This window comes from Petromyzon marinus, chromosome 22, assembly GCF_048934315.1.
Source record: "Petromyzon marinus isolate PM22_M1 ecotype Great Lakes invasive population chromosome 22, UKy_Petmar_22M1.pri1.0, whole genome shotgun sequence".
Classification (NCBI taxonomy): Eukaryota; Metazoa; Chordata; class Hyperoartia; order Petromyzontiformes; family Petromyzontidae; genus Petromyzon; species Petromyzon marinus.
Window position 1 is genome coordinate 12655087 of NC_133688.1, and position 16668 is coordinate 12671754.

General features: G+C 49.6%; 1 protein-coding gene across 4 annotated transcripts in view; it reads left to right on the forward strand.

The window, feature by feature from the left end:
* LOC116944999 (prolyl 4-hydroxylase subunit alpha-1-like) overlaps positions 1-16668 on the forward strand; it is a 40982-nt gene that overhangs the window by 13544 nt on the left and 10770 nt on the right. For 2 of the 4 annotated variants that reach the window (XM_032959021.2, XM_032959022.2), the window contains exons 3-10: positions 2199-2295; positions 3586-3731; positions 4461-4598; positions 6153-6416; positions 7708-7946; positions 9758-9934; positions 13214-13284; positions 16414-16513. In XM_032959021.2, coding sequence (XP_032814912.2) covers positions 2199-2295; positions 3586-3731; positions 4461-4598; positions 6153-6416; positions 7708-7946; positions 9758-9934; positions 13214-13284; positions 16414-16513 — 1232 coding nt within the window. Of the gene's footprint in view, positions 1-2198; positions 2296-3585; positions 3732-4460; positions 4599-6152; positions 6417-7707; positions 7947-9757; positions 9935-12202; positions 12817-13213; positions 13285-14210; positions 14282-16413; positions 16514-16668 lie in introns of those variants that run through there. The other 2 variants (XM_032959023.2, XM_032959024.2) reach the window with 2 other exon arrangements.

Genomic DNA, 16668 nt, shown 5'->3' on the forward strand with positions numbered 1-16668 from the left:
CTCTGACCCCTGAGCCCCCTGGCCACCACCAGTAGCTGTAGGCCGCCATGTTGAATGCAGCAGTGGGTGCTGCTGGGCCATCTCCAAACCCTGTTCTCCCAGGAGGCTGCGTGGGTTTGTTTGTTGTTGTTGTTGTAACTTTCTGACCCATCCCTACTGGACATCTGTGAAAAAGATCTTCATAGCTCATCGCATTTCCCCAGGATAAATAAAGATTCTGACTCTGTTTGTTGTCCGTAAAACCTGAGGCGGAGATCAACCGCTTGCCTGACCCCGCGTCCACGGCACGCCGCTGCGTCGCCCTGTAGACCTTAAAAGGTCGCACTCATTACACACAAAGTGCCTGCCGCAAATTAACCGCAATACCTCGCTGATCTCGTTTGTCAAGTAGCATAAACCATAACACAGGGTCCGGTCATCCTAGCGCGAGACCCCGCAGGGGACGGGGGGGGCGAATAAGCGGGCGAAAACTCGGGAGCGAGGAACAGCGCGTTAGCCCGCTGGCACTTACGTTGCGGAAACAAATGGTGCTCGTAAGCTCGAGCCTCGCTAAATTGTCCAACTAAATATACAGGGTGTTCCAACGAAGCATAGTACGTCTTTTAAGGTTTGCAATTAGGTAGCCGTTTTTGTGTTGGCTCAGTAAAACTACACGCACTCGCACGCTTAGTGGGCGGTGTCAACATGCCATCTTACACGCTTCTTTCCTACAAACCTCCAAAGACTAAGATCCCCCCTATAGCCTGAACAGATTGTTGGGGCAAGTGCTGTTAGCGAGCACCTATGAAGGCCGGCACGGCACACGAGGGGGTGGGTGGCCAGCACCACGCCAGGCCGCTTTTGTCTCCCCAGTGGCGATGTTTCCACACCGCACCAGGTACCCATTTGAGGCTGAGTCGACCTAGGAGAGGCCCAGGAACGGCTCAAATAATCGTCACTGGTGTTGGCCGTGAGCAGGAATCGAACCCGGGTGGCCAGGTTCATAGCGCAGCATAGCGCTAACCGCTACACTACCGCTCCCCACAAAAACCTCCACACGCTAACACGCACACACACACTTATTAGGCGGTGTCAACATGCCATCTTACACGCTTCTTTCCTCCAAACCTCCACGTGTCCGCCAGTGCTTTGGCGACGCTCGTCGTTACAGGGATTCGGGAGTCCCAGAGGTGTTCGCCGGCATCTCGGTTGCGATTATTTCAAACGCTTCTTCCATTACGTTTTCACCCACGTCCCCTACGTGACCCATACCTGTTGCATGCAATGAGGGTACTTTCTCACCCAATTAGCGTGCACTGTGCTATGAGGATAACCCGATTCCAGTGAAGAAGGCCTTTGAATCGATTTCCCGGGGACTGCTCATCATGACTGCTTTTCACACGTTCAACAGTTTCTCCACACGTGGTGTTTAGGGTTGGCACCTTTTTCACTGTAGAACAAAGGTAGACTTAAGAATAGTTTTTACCCTTTCTGGCAATAAAACAGGTGTTAGGATGTTCAAACACCAATTAGAAACCTCTTGAAAGGCATGTTTGCATAAACCACACATACTCGTGGCAAAATATGCAAACACGGTAAAACCTACTCTGATATAGTAATAGGTTTTACCCTTGTAACTGGCACAAAAACTGACACCTTTGTTCAAGGCATCATGTTTGCAATAGGCCACAACACAAGCAGTCAAAATGCAAACAAAAAAACCTACTCTGATCTTTCATAATTTTGGATACTGGCAAAAAGGTCCCATAAACCTCGACGTATTTGTTTAAAGATCAGTCCGCCTCGGTGAGTCCATTCCTGTCAATTCCTGCCACCTGAACACGTGCCAAATCGCGGACTTGTATGGGTCAAATCCAGACAGGTGGCGACCTTTTTCACGGAGGTGCCTTGCCAGCCATCATTCGACTCTTCATAAACACAGCACGTGTTCTTAAAATTACGATACTGGCCCAAAATGCTCGGCAATCCTGCGGATAATCCTCCGGTTCTTCAGGATGATGAAAAAAATGAGAATAGCCTTAACCCCAAGATGTTCAAACCACCAAATAGCCACTCCTCTTGCAAGGCATCAATTCTGCATGAACCCCACGTACTTGTGGCAAAACATGCAAACAAACATGCACTGACAATATACGCGCATTGGCCTTGAAATTGATTCGTCGAGACTTTGACCGCGAGCTCCGCGTCGCTGTGTACAGGGCACATGACCGACCTGCTGTACGTGGAGCAAGAGCTACTCAGCTCGCTCGAAAAGCACATCGCCGAGCAAGAACTGCGGCTGCAGAGAGTGAAGCGGTACGTCGTCGAGCAATTCGAGAGTCTGCGTTTGTGAAGGGTTCATTATAGTTCATCTTCTTTATTATTTTATTATCATTCTACGTGACTTTACCGAAAGAACCAAAGAAGATGAATCATTGCAGTCACGAAAGCTTTAAATCGAAAATTCATTATAGTTTTTTAGTTTCCTCCACCGCCCCCCCCCCCCCCCCCACCGAGCAACGGAATAAACAAACGTTCGCATACATGTATTCTTCACCCCGGATCCATGTTACCGACAGTATTCCAACGTGTCCCTTTCTCTGTGTTTTTATTTGCGGTTCAGTTTGTTGTTGTCCATCCCCCCACGCCGTACGTAGCCGGCACGGCTGGCTACGTACGGTGCGAAAGATGTTCAACATATGTACGTACAGCCGGGGAGATAAAGGGGACGGGAGGTGGCGGTGGAGAGATGGTTTAAACATTTTGCACTGAAGTTGAGGACGCTGGCGGCAGCAAGGGGTTATTCCCTAACGGGGACAACATTTTTAGAAACTATTCATTTATATTCTTGGTTCTTTCGGTAAAGTCACGTAAGAAGGGAAACAATTAAATGATGAAAATCTAAAACAATAAGACAATAAAATTATCTTCTTACGTGACTTTTACCGAAAGAACCAAGAATATGAATCCCTGCAGTCACGAAAGCTTTAAATCAAAATTTAACTATTCATTTGTTTATAAACCCCCTAGCTAAAAACTAAACAAAACTAGTTTTTAATTTACCGGGTAAGGCCCACTGAGCTATGTAGCTCTTTTTCAGAAGCGACCTGGCCACAAAATGACAGCTCAACGAGAAGTGTGGCTGATCACGTGGACATCTACACCAGCCAAATGCTCTGAACGCGCGACGTTTAATTCTAAATGTGGAGGGAAAAAACCGGAGGACCCGGAGAACAATCTACACGACCACTGGGAGAACTTATGATATGCCCCAGCACTGTCAAAGAGAGGCACTTGGAACAATGGCGCGAGTTAAATCCCCACCCCAGGCAGCCTCTATCCAGCCAGCAGTTTAAACGGGTGCAGCACAGTCAATCGGCAGGTCACGTGTGGTGTGCGGTAAAACGCGGCTACTGCCACATCTTCCAACGTAGGTACGTTTGTTGAACTTATTTCGCGCCATGCTAATCGGAGGTGGCCGGTGTGGAAGAGTAGGCCAAACTCCCTCTTGAGCGGCTCTCTAGAGCTCGTCCTTTTGGAGACCCCCTCCGCGAGCGGTGGCGCGAGTGGACAAATCGCAGCGCGTTGGTCCCGCGTGCCTTGCAGGTGGAAGGAAATGAAAGAGGCGGAATCACACGTCGCCACTTCGGACCCCGAGGGTTTCTTGGGAAATCCCATCAACGCCTACCACACCATGCGCATGGGGCAGCGCTGGGCGGCGCTCGAGAACTTCCTGCAGGAGTCTGCAGAAGGTACCGGAGGATCTCCCTGGGCAAGGAGATGGGTCTGCATCGAGCTGGGGGTGGGATTGCGGTTAGGGCGCCTGACTTGGGCCCGATCTCGTCAGATCTCGGAAGCTCGGCAAGTACCAAACGAGGCTCAAGCTCAGGCTTGAGCCTCGTTTGGTACTTGGATGGGACACTGTCTGGGAATGCCAGGTGTGTGTCGGCATGGACTGCAAGGTGGACAGGAGATGGCAGTACAGCGGTGGATTCTTGAATCTATCTTTGCAGAGTTTTGAGCGTCGCCCCTTGTAAGAGTGGGTTTTTAGTTTTTTTCTTCCGTCTTCTGCTCTATGCAGAATGCTCCTTAAAACGGACTTGCTTAGTCCAGCATCTCTACGCAGGACCTGGCAAGGATTTCCTGGAAATAAAAATTATAATTTATATTGTGATGGTTTTATTTTTTTATTATTATCACCAATGATGTTCTAATTGTGATCGCGAGCTCGTGTGGAGACGGTGACGCAACAGTCAGTACAGCGCTGCCAGAACTTGCTGTGGCGAGCTTCGACTGTGCGGTGTGTGGTTGACTGTGCGGTGTGTGGTTGACCGTGCTGTGTGTGGTTGACCGTGACATGCGGTGTGCTTGATGTGCCACGTGGTTGACGTGCAGTGTGGTTCACGTGCCATGCGCTTGACCGTGCTGTGCGGTGCGGTTGACCGTGCCGTGTGCCACCGTCCCTCACCGTGGCCGTGCAGGTTTCGTGTCGCGGCTGGCCGAGCGGAGGGCGCTCTTCCCGAGCGAGGAGGACCGCGTCGGGGCTGCGCGTGCGCTGCTGCGCCTGCAGGACACCTACGCGCTCGACGCCGAGCTGCTGGCCTCGGGGAAACTGCCCGGTGAGTCCGGTCGCTCCGACCGCAGCTGCGTCTGGCACCGGAATGTTTTCTGTTCAGAGAAGACGAAGACCCAGCACACAAATAGCTCTTGTAGGTGCCGACCTGTGTCCGTTGTATGTTGAACTTCTTTCGCGCACCGTGCGTGGCCACAACAAAACACAAATCTATTCTAAAGAAATTGGTTCTCAGTCGAGATTGGAAATTCCATAGCTCCAGTGGCTTCCTAATACCAGAAGGAAGAGCCTACCTAGGCTGTGTGCGTTTCATAACGCTTTCCACCCACCTAAGCTTTAAAGTGTTCATGCGTGAGCTGTGATTGTCCGTCCATAACTTGGGGGGGGGGGAGGGCACTACAACTCTTGTCGTGATATAATCCAATAAGAATGATACTTTAGTGGAAAGTCGCGTTGTCCTCGGGGACTTTATCATTTTGAAAACCGATTTAAAAAAAAATGAACCAAAGTGTTGCCCAAAAGTTGGAGACTGAATCCAGAGAAGGAATGGCGACTGTAATGGCAAAGGACTCTCCGAGGGTCTTTACCCATCGCACCCAAACCTGTCAACCCACATGGTTTACCCTGTATTCTTGTCCAGGGAAATTGAGTTTTCAGGTCCACACGGCGTACAGCCGTTTCAATACGGACACATTTTTTTGTCAATTTGTTTGTGTTTTTCCCTTGTGATGGGACTTTGTTGGATTAACGTTGAGATTTATAAGGACACGGGGTGACAAATAAGGTCTGAATTGGTCTGTAATGAGGTAGGGCACTGATAAGGGGTTGACAGGTATGTGCACCTGGCAGTTCACCAGCATTGATTTGTTAAGCTGGCAGGACTCTGTGACTGAGACGCTGTGTGTGCTTGTGCTGAAATAATGCACTCCTAGAAGGCTGTGGGCCGGCGGAGGGTTGTGTAAGATATACTCTTTTTGTTTAAAGATCTGTTTTGTTGTAGGTATTCTCCACAGCGACGCTCGTGATTATTTCTAGTTTTTAAATGTTGTTCTAAGGGGCGTCTAATTTTCCCTCACGACCAAACTTATCAGGTAAGCCAATGAGTGAACTCGGTTCACTCATTACATATACATGGAAAACCAATTAACTTTTTTGGAATTTGTTTTACTGCAGTCTCTGATAACGTTGCTTAGTAATCTTTGTCTGCTTCATTCTAAACTAAATATTTTTTTTCTATGAAACAATATTTTTATTTTACCAGGTAAGACCCACTGAGTTGTACAGCTCTTTTGCAAAACCAACCTGGCCACTAATGATAGCTCAACGAAGTGGCTTATCACGTGGAATGAATAGCAGCCAAATACTCGAATTGCATGTTGATTCTAAATGTGGAGGGGAAAACCGGAAGAACCCGGAGAAAAATCACACGACCACAGGGAGAGAAACACGCAAACTTCAAATATACAGGGGTCACGGTCGGGATAGAACACACGACCTCCTGCATACCACGGCGAGAGAGTTAACATGCAGTCTCATCGCCACGCTGTGGTGGGTAATTGCAGCCATCGTCGGCCACCCATCCCGGTCTCTCCCGTCGCAGGCGTCCCGCTTGTCTCGGCCTCCGCTCTCTCCGCCGACGACTGCTTCTCGCTGGGCCGCCTCGCCTACTCGGAGGGCCGCTACGCCCGCGCCGAGCCCTGGCTGGGCCACGCCCTGAGGCAGCTGGACGCTGGGGCCCAGGAGGGAGTGGGGGACGAGGGCACGGTGGGAGCCTCGGACGTCCTCGACTACCTCAGCTACTCTGTGTACCGGCTCGGCGACGTGCAGAGAGCGCTGAACCTCACGCGGAGACTCGCCGTGCTCGGTACGCGCCCTGGCGTCCGTGGCGATGCAGCCCCTTTCGCGGCGACTCCTGAGAGACCCATATACTCGCGCAGAGACACCCATAGCCTCGCACAGTTACCCACAGAGACTCGCAGGCTCGCACAGAGACGTACAAACTCACAAGGAGACCCACACGCTCACGCAGTGATCTACAGATTCATGTTGAGACCCACAGCCTCACAGAAAGACCTATAGACTCACACAGACACCTGTAGCCTCACAGAGTTACCCACAGACTCACAAGGAGACCCGCAAGCTCACAGAGAGATCTACAGATTCATGTTGAGACTCACAGCCTCACAGAGAAACCAATAGACTAACACAGAATCCCATAGGCCCACACATTTACCCACAGACTCACAAGGAGACTCACAGGCTCACACAGAGAGCCACAGATTCATGTTGAGACTCACAGACTCGCAGAGAAACCCATAGACTCACACATTCACCCATAGCCCCACACAGTTACCCACAGTCTCACAAGGAGATCCACAGCCTCACAGAAGGACCTATAGACTCACACAGACATCTGTAGCCTCACACAGTTACCCACATACTCAACAAGAAGACTCACAGGCTCCCATAGATTCACACAGCGACCAATAGGCTTCTCCTGGTGACCCACAGACTCACCCAGAAACCCATAGGCTCACCTCCACATATTCAGCATGGAAAGTGCAGCATCCTCCTGTACTGGATGGCACAGCGGAGTGCGTCGCACCTGCATCTGTTAATCTGGCCGCACGGGCGCCGTGGGAGGTCACAGCCGGTAGCTGCTGGGGTCAAATGCAGCGACATTCCCATCCCATCGCGACATTCCCATTCCCATCGCCGCTTACCCGGAGGATGCCCATAGGTGGAAACCGAATTTGCAACTCGCGAACCGAATCCATCCCAGGTCCCGTTACTGTGGACCTCGATGAGGAACGATTTCAGCGAATGACCTTCTCATGCCGGTGCTCGGCGTGAAGGCCTCCTGCAGAGGGCAACGTTGGCCTACCCTTACACACTGACCGTTTCACGCCACCCGCGTCGCATCCACTCTGTGTCCAACCACCACGCTGCAGATCACAACGCTGCAACTATTCTTTTGCATCTGTCTGTGCGAGGGCACTGCTCCACTTTGCAATAATTCTCTCCCATCGCCATTATAAACGTTGCTCACCTCGACATATGTGATAACTTTTTGCCCATTACAACTTTCATGGCGCTGCACGTTCTTTCCGGATTTCTGCCGTTTTTGCCATCGATGGCCGTGACGTTTCTCCCAGACCCCGACCACCCACGAGCACAGGCCAACCTGCACTACTTCGAGTACGAGATGGCGCAGGCCGCGGCCACGGAGGAGGCGACGACGGATGACGCGGAAGGGGATGTTGCCGCCGCCGACGACGACGAGGAGGAGAACGCGACGGTCCCTGACGGCGTGGAGGGCCACCCCAAGGGCGACGGATACTTCTCGGAGAAGGAGGAGTACGAGCTGCTGTGTCGCAGCGCCAGCGGCCTCATGGTAGGAGTCCGCGAGGCCTCGCGTGAAGGGCCCCCGCCGCCCCGCGCCGGAGGGTTGCGGCTGCGGCCTCTGTCATCGGTCCGTTTCTTGTCGTTAGGCCGGTGTTCTTCGCTAATTCGCTAATTTTGAGGGCCGCCACGCCGCCTGCAAGGGGTCTCTTCACATTTGTGTATTGTCAGGGGCCGCACGAAAGGCCACCACGGGCCGCAAGTGGCCCACGTGAATTGGTTTGAGATTTTGTCTATTTAAATATTTGTCAATTTTATCCCGGCCGTGCTGTTGGTGTCATGTCATGAGACCGAGAATCCATTATCCGAGATGAAGAAATCATTCTTTGGTTTCATGGCCCGCAGACGTGGATATTATATTCAGGACTACATCTGAGATGCCTTCAAGTGACATCTGAGCTATCCAGTAGGGGGCAGCACGTTCCTAGCTGCCCTGCTACAAAGAGGAATGTTGGTGGCATGATAGCTATCAAAGCAATTTTTACTCCTTTGGGATAGAATTTATCCAGAATTAGCGCAGAGCCAAATTTATTAGTGTCGTTTTTTTGGTGCACTCTTTGTGCAATGTTCGCAGATCCTCGACTCGCTAGACACGTGAGCTTGATTTAATCAAGGGCGGCTGTCTGGATTCGAACCCAGGATCTCAGAGGTGCCAGGTCATCGCTCTGACTTCTGAGCCACCCAGCCACCTCAGTTTTTGGGAATTTATCACTGTGTTTCAGTTTCAGTTGATTTATTTTGGTATAGCCCTGTGAGCTATTCGGCTCTTGAATCGGGTGCAACCACAACAAACAAAAAAACAAAAAACACGAACAAGAAAACATCTTAAAGTGACTACGTGTGACTGTGCAAACAGAAAATCCATGAGAAAAAACAGCAAAATATTCCTGAAAAAAAGCAGCGTACACCAACGCTGTGTGCAAAAAATCCCAGTGGGATGTAGTGTCGCTCGCAGGGATTTGCGACGTGGATTGAGTTGTTTGGCTGTTGCTCCACGGGTCTTGATTCTACAGCTTATGAACACCACACTGTCTGGGTTCATGTCTCAATCTGTGTGAGGCTGTGGGGCGGTGGTGATGTTTGCCCAAAGGCGGCGGGAGAAGTAGAAGCTGCCTTGTTGGTGAGCGCTTTGGACGCTGTCAAAGCGCTCCTTCATTGCTCCGCAGAACGTGACACGAACGCTCACCAACGCCCCAGGTCCGTGTCGGCCCACAGTGTCGGGTCCATAGCAACGCGGCTTGTAAATCGACAACAGAGCGGGCAAAGTCTCGTGACGACACATTTTGGTGACTTTGCCAAAGTCAGGGAGTTAGGAAGGGAAAAAAAATCTGGAGTTATGAAAGTGCGACGACATTTGTTTACTCATAATAAATGTTTTTGGGTTAGATTGCGTATGTATAAATGTGTCGTAACCCTCCACCACCCGACACAGCCAGTAAGGTTTGTCACGTACACCAACCGTGCCAGTTAGTTACTATTTCAGCCCACCGGTGTGTTGGAGGGTAAATCCACAAAACTCGCAAAACGTGGGCCTTCACCCCAGAACTGCATTTTTGCCAACAAATGCCTGCCTCTGCTTCTGATGGAGCTCTCCGCTGCCCGTAGCTTCCAGGCCACACGGCGGTTCCTACATTTGCTCCAATTTCAGGTTAACTTGGCACACATTCAGTCGGCACGTACTTAGATGTGACTTGTTTGTAATAATAATAACTTGCAATCCTTTGCCAATCCACTGCTGAATGGAGGCCCCCCCCTCCCACATCGTGTTGGCCATGGGAGTTGTTTCACTTTCCCCCACCGCAGACCCCGCGCCGGCAGAGACTCCTCTCGTGCCGCTACTGGGACGGGCGGCGCCACCCGCTCCTCATCCTCGCGCCGCTCATGGAGGAGGACGAGTGGGACCGTCCCCGGATCGTCCGCTACCACGCCATCGTCTCCGACGAGGAGATCCGGCACGTGAAGGAGCTCGCCAAGCCCCGGGTGAGCCGTCTCTGCCGCCTGTCGCGCAGCGGATTGCGGATGCCCCCCCCCCCGCCCCCCCCCCGCGGCGGTGTCACGTCCCCCCGACTTGTGCCAACGGGGATGGGTGAAGCCGATTAACGTGTGTGCACATACATTAGTAATCCGAATAGGTTTTTACCCTTTCTGGCAATAAAGCAGGTGTTGATTCTTTATTAACACGCCACGTGTCCTTAAAATTACGATACCAGCCCAAAATGCTCCGCAATCCTGTGGATAATCCTCCGACGGTGCATCGGGATGATGAACAAAAATAAGAATAGGCTTTACCCTTTCTGGAAATAGATACCTTTTCAAAGGCGTCAAGTCTGCATTAACCACACATACTTGTGGCAAAACATGCAAACAGACACGCTCTGGTAATATTTGCATTGTCTTTGAAGCTGATTGGCCTACACCAGAGACAGCCTTTTTTATGGCCGTGTCTCACCAGTCTTTGACAAGAGAACGCCGAAAGGTGAGCAGTACAAAGACAAATGCACGCTTTGCCACAACGTATGCGTGGTTCAACTGTTTTTATCAACGCATGACGTAGGGGGTTATTTGACCATACTTCCCTACGCTGATCAGCGTGAGTTGGGGCAAGTGGGGAGGATAAATATGGCAGCATAGTAGTACAGTACAACAATGCAATGCTGTCTGCTGCCCCTTATGTAGCTTCGCAGCTATAACATCTGGTTCTAAGCACGTTGCATCATCCATTCAAGCACTGTCCAGGCTCAACCCTACTTTGGGTCTGAGATCTGATGAGACCGAATACATTCTGGGTGCATTGGTCACAGGAGCATCTTCAAATGACATTTATCTCAATCAAAAGTATTTTTACCACGCTGATTTTAAATTATTTGATCTAAAATGTGTGTTCTGAACTGTGCTCATCTTCAGTGATAACACCGAGCCAATGGAGTAAAATCCACATTCTTACGGCAGGGGCCATTCTCCACTGAAGGCAACCACTGATTACTGCTCACACAGCAGTACTCACTTTGTTTACCCTTTAAGGATGATGGGCTGAGGTGGCACATGACCCTGATACAAACCTGAAGTCTAATGGTTGTGAGCAAAGCACTCTAACCACAGTGCCATCTGGCCCATTAAAGTCTAACGTCCCATTTGACATTAAATACCGGCTTGATCGATATTAATTACCGGCTGAATCGATATTAAATACTGGCTAAATGTATTCAAGCGTAACATTGATTTTTTTTCTCTCCATGATTGTGATTGGTCACTGCTGACGCATGATATAAAAATGTGGATTTTTTTTTGTTAAGTGTAAACCCTCAGTTTTTATCGCAACTGTCTTGTCATGCGGTGAAATATGAACAAATACCACAACACGAGAGCAACTGTCTTGGGGGAGTTTCCAATGCACTTAGTGCCAGGTCCCCCTATACAGATGTTGCTCATGCTGATGCTTTAATCTTTTCGGGGCTGACAAGTTACCCATTCTGCATACTTTTCTGAGAACGAGTTCCATAAATCACGGGTTAAAATGGATTACGGATCGGAGTGGCAAAAAAAACACAATTGACACTTCTTTTTTCCGTGGATAAATTGCATTGATTTTAAACTCAAAACTCGTTTTTAAATGAGTTGTGTTTTGTTTCACTCGCACCTCTGATGAGCACGGTTGGCTACGTCCAGTGCTAAAGAAGTTTAGCATACATACACGCACACGTGCGTACAGCCGTGACAATCTGGCAGCGGACAAAGTGAAACTGTTGGGGTGAAGCTCGCATGGGAACACAACATCATCAACGTGAGGTCAGCTCTCGATGGGAAAACCCACGTGGGGCTCGTCGTTGAATGGTTAACCCATTCCATGCCGATTCGATTGAAGAATCGACGGCGTTTTTTTTAATCTCATTTGCGATGTGTGCCTCATATCTTTCAGGCGATCGTTTTTCTTGCTTTTTTGTTTGTTCATGCTATGCTAAAGGTACATTACAGTTTGAAATTTGCAAATCGTCATCATTATCAGTCATTGCCGGATGAAGGCCTCCCCCACTCCGTTGGCACCGCCTTCACGGGCCCGCGATGCCATGAGCCATCTCGCTCCTACGCGAGCACTGACCTCATGAGCCGCCCTCTGCTTTTGGCTGCCGTTCTGTCACCAGTCTGGTCCGTCAGCCGTCACCAACGTTTGCTGTTATGTGTCCTGCCCAACCCCACTTACATTTCATTGACAGTCAAAATGAACTCTGTCCTATTTGTATTTTTGCCCAGACCCACGTTGAGCCCCTTTCTATCACGGCATTATCCTACGAGCATGCCCCTTCTCACGCTCCTTTGCAAACCCTTTCCGCGATTGTTCCATTTTCTTTTGTCACCATCGTCCACGTTTCTGACCCATTCGATGATAACAAGTTTGCACACTGTTCTCATACATTGTCAATAATTGATTGTAAGATGTTGGACTTGATGCACGTTTGACTTGATGATGATGACGATCGTGAGCCTCACAAATCAATTTGAGTTAATACATTGCTAAATGCCCGGGAGTCATATAATAAGCTGCAGAAAGTGCATCTGATTGTTGAAATACATTGGCAGATCGGCATGGAAAATCGGTTTTCCAAACTGAGTGTTAAAGGGTTCATCATCGTCAGCAATCGTCTGTACCAGGGGTCGGCAACCAAAATAACATGAAGAGCTATTTTTTTTATTCGGAAAAAAATTATAATCAATATTTGAAAAGCCGCAATGCACTGTGGTGTGAAAACGAGACAGTGGGTCCTTTATAAATAACGGTCACGTAGCAGTCCTTAGGGGCCGTCCATAAATAACGTCACGCACCTAGGGGGGGATCAGACATATGAGACGATGTGTGACGAGGAGGGGGGGGGGTTTGAGAAATGGGACGTCACATCAAAAATGACGTCATATTTCAGGGGGGGTCTGACTTATTGTGACGCCGTGTGACGAGGGGGGGGGGTCAAAAATCGTCCAAATTCGCTTGACGTCATTTATGGACGGCCCCTTAAAGAGCCGCACGCGGCTCCCGAGGTTGCCGAACCCCGACCAATAGAGTGTTCTTCATCTGCAGACGGCCGAGTGGTCTGGTACTAACTTGTGTGCATGTCGACAATCCGTGTCACAATCCCTCCTTACCCCCCCCCCCCCCCACCACTTCGACATCGCCATGCCTCTTTGATGCATCGCCTCTCCCCATCGCTTCCCCTCCTTGCCGCCACCGCTCGCTGCCCTTCTCTCCTCGGCCCTGTCCGTGACGGACAGCTGAAGAGGGCCACAGTGAGGAACCCATTGAGTGGGCAGCTAGAGACAGCCGGATACCGAGTGAGCAAGAGGTAAGCTGGAGGCCACGGTAAGCCCCCCCCCCCCCATCTCCCCTTGTGCTACCTCAATCCCGGCCGCCACCCTCCACAGCAGTTTATCGCTGGCCTCGCCCGCCTCCCACAATCCCCTTGATGGTAATGACAGGTGATATGTAGTCGCTTGATACATCGTGCCAAAATAAATAACGCTTTTCCTGCTTTGCTTTGAACGTATAGCAAAGCAGGTTTAGTGGCGATGTCCTGTTAATAATATCACTTGGTATCGTGGTGCTTTCAAATGTTCATGGTTTCCCGGTCAGTCTTTACCACCACTTGCATAACGAGCTATATTATTTTAAGAGTTATGGCTGATGTTTATGAGGAGGGTGAGAGCCCATTGGGATTAATACGTCTCTCTTGCAAGGGAGACCTGGGATTAAACACAGGAAAAGTGATCGCAATTACACAACAACAAACCACGAGGAATAAAAACATTACAAAAACACTAATTCGAGGCTATTCAGGTAATAATAGGCCCTCACAATTCCAAAAATAACAACAGATTAACGTAATGATCCTAATTCTGAAAGAAAACAACTGCATTGCGCGTTACTTAAAATAATTTAAACGGCACCTTACGGTGACCCCGTGATAATGCATCCACGTTCCGCTGAAGCTCACCCCCGTTTAGATCTCGGTGGAGAGAAATAGAGAAACAACTGACTTCAGCGAACAGTATCTGAGAAATGAAGTGGTGGGCATGCAAGCAGAGGGCACTTGTGAGAGGCGGGCAGGGAGGCAAGGGAGTGACGTGAGGCAGGAGGGCAGCAGCTGGGGTTGTCGATTCGTGGCACGGTGTCATCCTGGCGAGAGGAGCGACGGAGGGGGTTGTCAGGTCGGGGTGGGTTGGGGGGGGGGGGTTGCTGGGGGCGGCTTCTGATTGGTTGCTGTTCCCGCAGCTCAGTCGAGCGACAGTCTTCCACCCAATCACGGGGGAGCTGAGAACGACGAACAATCGAATCAGCAAAAGGTGGGTGACGGAACACGTGGGATTTGATGGACTCCGCATTTTGCGAGGATATTGTCGCTCAATGCCCACGGTAATGGCCCCCCCCGTTTGGGGAATATTCCCGAAATTGGCTTTTGAAGATCCTGCGACGTGATCGTTCGCACGTTCGGGCCGTTGTTGTGCCTTTGGTGTCGCGACCCGAATCCTGACCTGAAAATTAGCGAGTTGCTTGCATGAATCGCGAAAAGAAACTGCTCTTTACACAAATGCTTGAACTCATCACGGTCTTCCCTTCCAAGGGATGTGGTGACTCTCAATGGGCTCTCACTTTAAACAAAACATGCACTTTAGCCGTTCCACATTGCATTGCCTAATTGAAATAATTATCAAGGATTGAAAAATATATAGTACACGCAGTCGTGCATGATTAACAATGCAGGAATCTGATCCTTTTTTTTAGTGCTACCAACATTGTTTTTCTTCAGTTTGGGCAAACGTTAGATTGCTACATGCAATGTGTTAACCTATAATAAAAAAGTACGAACCTTTGTCGATCCACTGCTGGATGAATGCACTCCCCAACTCTATCGGTTAGATGTTCATTGACAGCGACATTAGACGTAGCGAGGAATCAAACTCCCGTAGCCAGGCCCTTAGCGTGATGTGCTCACCACTGTTGACCACTGCTTCCCCCCCCACCACCACCAACCTTCATCGTGGCAAATATCAACAAACTTTTTATAGTTACAAATTAAAAACAATAACGACCTAATTAAAACAGAACTGGGCGAAGTCATCTTTAAGGCAGCGGTAGGAATCGCTGTGGTTTCTGTAGGACGTCTTGATTACGTTTTATTTGCGCGTGCCAAAAACGGGACCAGTATTTTTAATACTAAACAAAATCACCCCTTGTGAAAATACCACAATGCTGCCGCGGTCTGTAGCTCATAGTTGCGAGCGCCATGCGTGGTGGCAATTATTGGGGGCAAACCCATGTTGCTCTTACCGTAACTAGGGCCCCGATCGCCAACTCGTGGTAATAAATCTTCTCAGTATAATAAACAATAAGATCGTTGTCGTTTGAAGTGTGTGTTGCTTTTTCAACACACAAATTGCTTCGTACCAACAACCACTCTGAATTGAATTCGTAGTTATGGAACAATGTTTATTATATACAAGGGGGAGGCGGGGGGGTGTGAGTTATGGGGTAAAGGCTCGAGTTGTGATCTCAACCCAAACTTAATCCTTCATCCTAACGGGCGTTGCCGAACCTTAACTTTCACTTGAACTCTTTGCAGTAATCCCCTTGCCCGTGGAGATGGAGCTATCGGCAATAAAACTAAGTTATTTGGTGATAATGCGCTGGCAGTGGTGCACAAAGCACAAATAACCAAAAAAACTCAACACGCCCATCAATAGCAACGTCGACCTAAAAGCTAAAAGTATATATTGCAGGCGGCACTTCAGGCAATGGCCTCTCTGCATGGCGTGTACAGTTTTATGTTTGCTATAAACTGTTTCCTAGCATTTACTCTTTCCTTTTGAGGCAGCGTTTCTGAAAAAAAAAATGGGTTGGGTTTTTTTGTTATTGCCAATAAAGTCTGCTTGTTGAAACTCAATTTGTCCGTTCACGCATGACCTCTGACCTTGACTTATGGATTCAACAACTGACCATTCATTTGGCATGCACAATAAGTAGTTCACCCAGGAACGCCTTACGGAGTCTCCAGATACTTGAACGAGGATCTTACGTAGGATTTTTTTTATTAACCAATTCAATTACTTGCAAGTATTTTAGCGTATTAATAAATTGCCTGTGTGTCCGGATAAAGCCCACGCATACGAGAAAAGAACGCTCAAGCTCAACACGAATAGATCAGCAACCTCCCTGCCGTACTGCCTGCCACGGTCACCACCTTGCCACCCTGTAGCCGGGGGCATCTCGCACGCATGATCCGAGTGTGGCTCGACCAACCCCGTCACGCCTCGCCGCTTTATCCGGCCTCCAAACACTGATGCGGTTCTGTCGAAGCGGAGTTGTTGCTTGTTGTAACGTGAAACATTGATTTATGGCCCATCGGATTCCTCCAGTACGAATCAATGTTCTGATTCTGGAGGAGGTTAAGCGAGCGTGCGGTTGTCTTGCCCCGCAGCGCGTGGTTGTCGGAAGACGAGAATGCAACGATCGCTCGGATCAACCGGAGGATAGGGGCAGCAACGGGGCTGAGCATGGAAACTGCCGAGGAGCTGCAGGTAACTGCCTCTTCCCCCCCAACCCACCCCACACTTATTCTCCCAGCCCAGAAAGGTTTACACACCTTATAAGTGACTTCAGATGATAATATTGCGCAGGGTTAATTTTGTCCTTTGAGTTGGTGACGAAAATTATTCGTCGACGGTGTGATTTT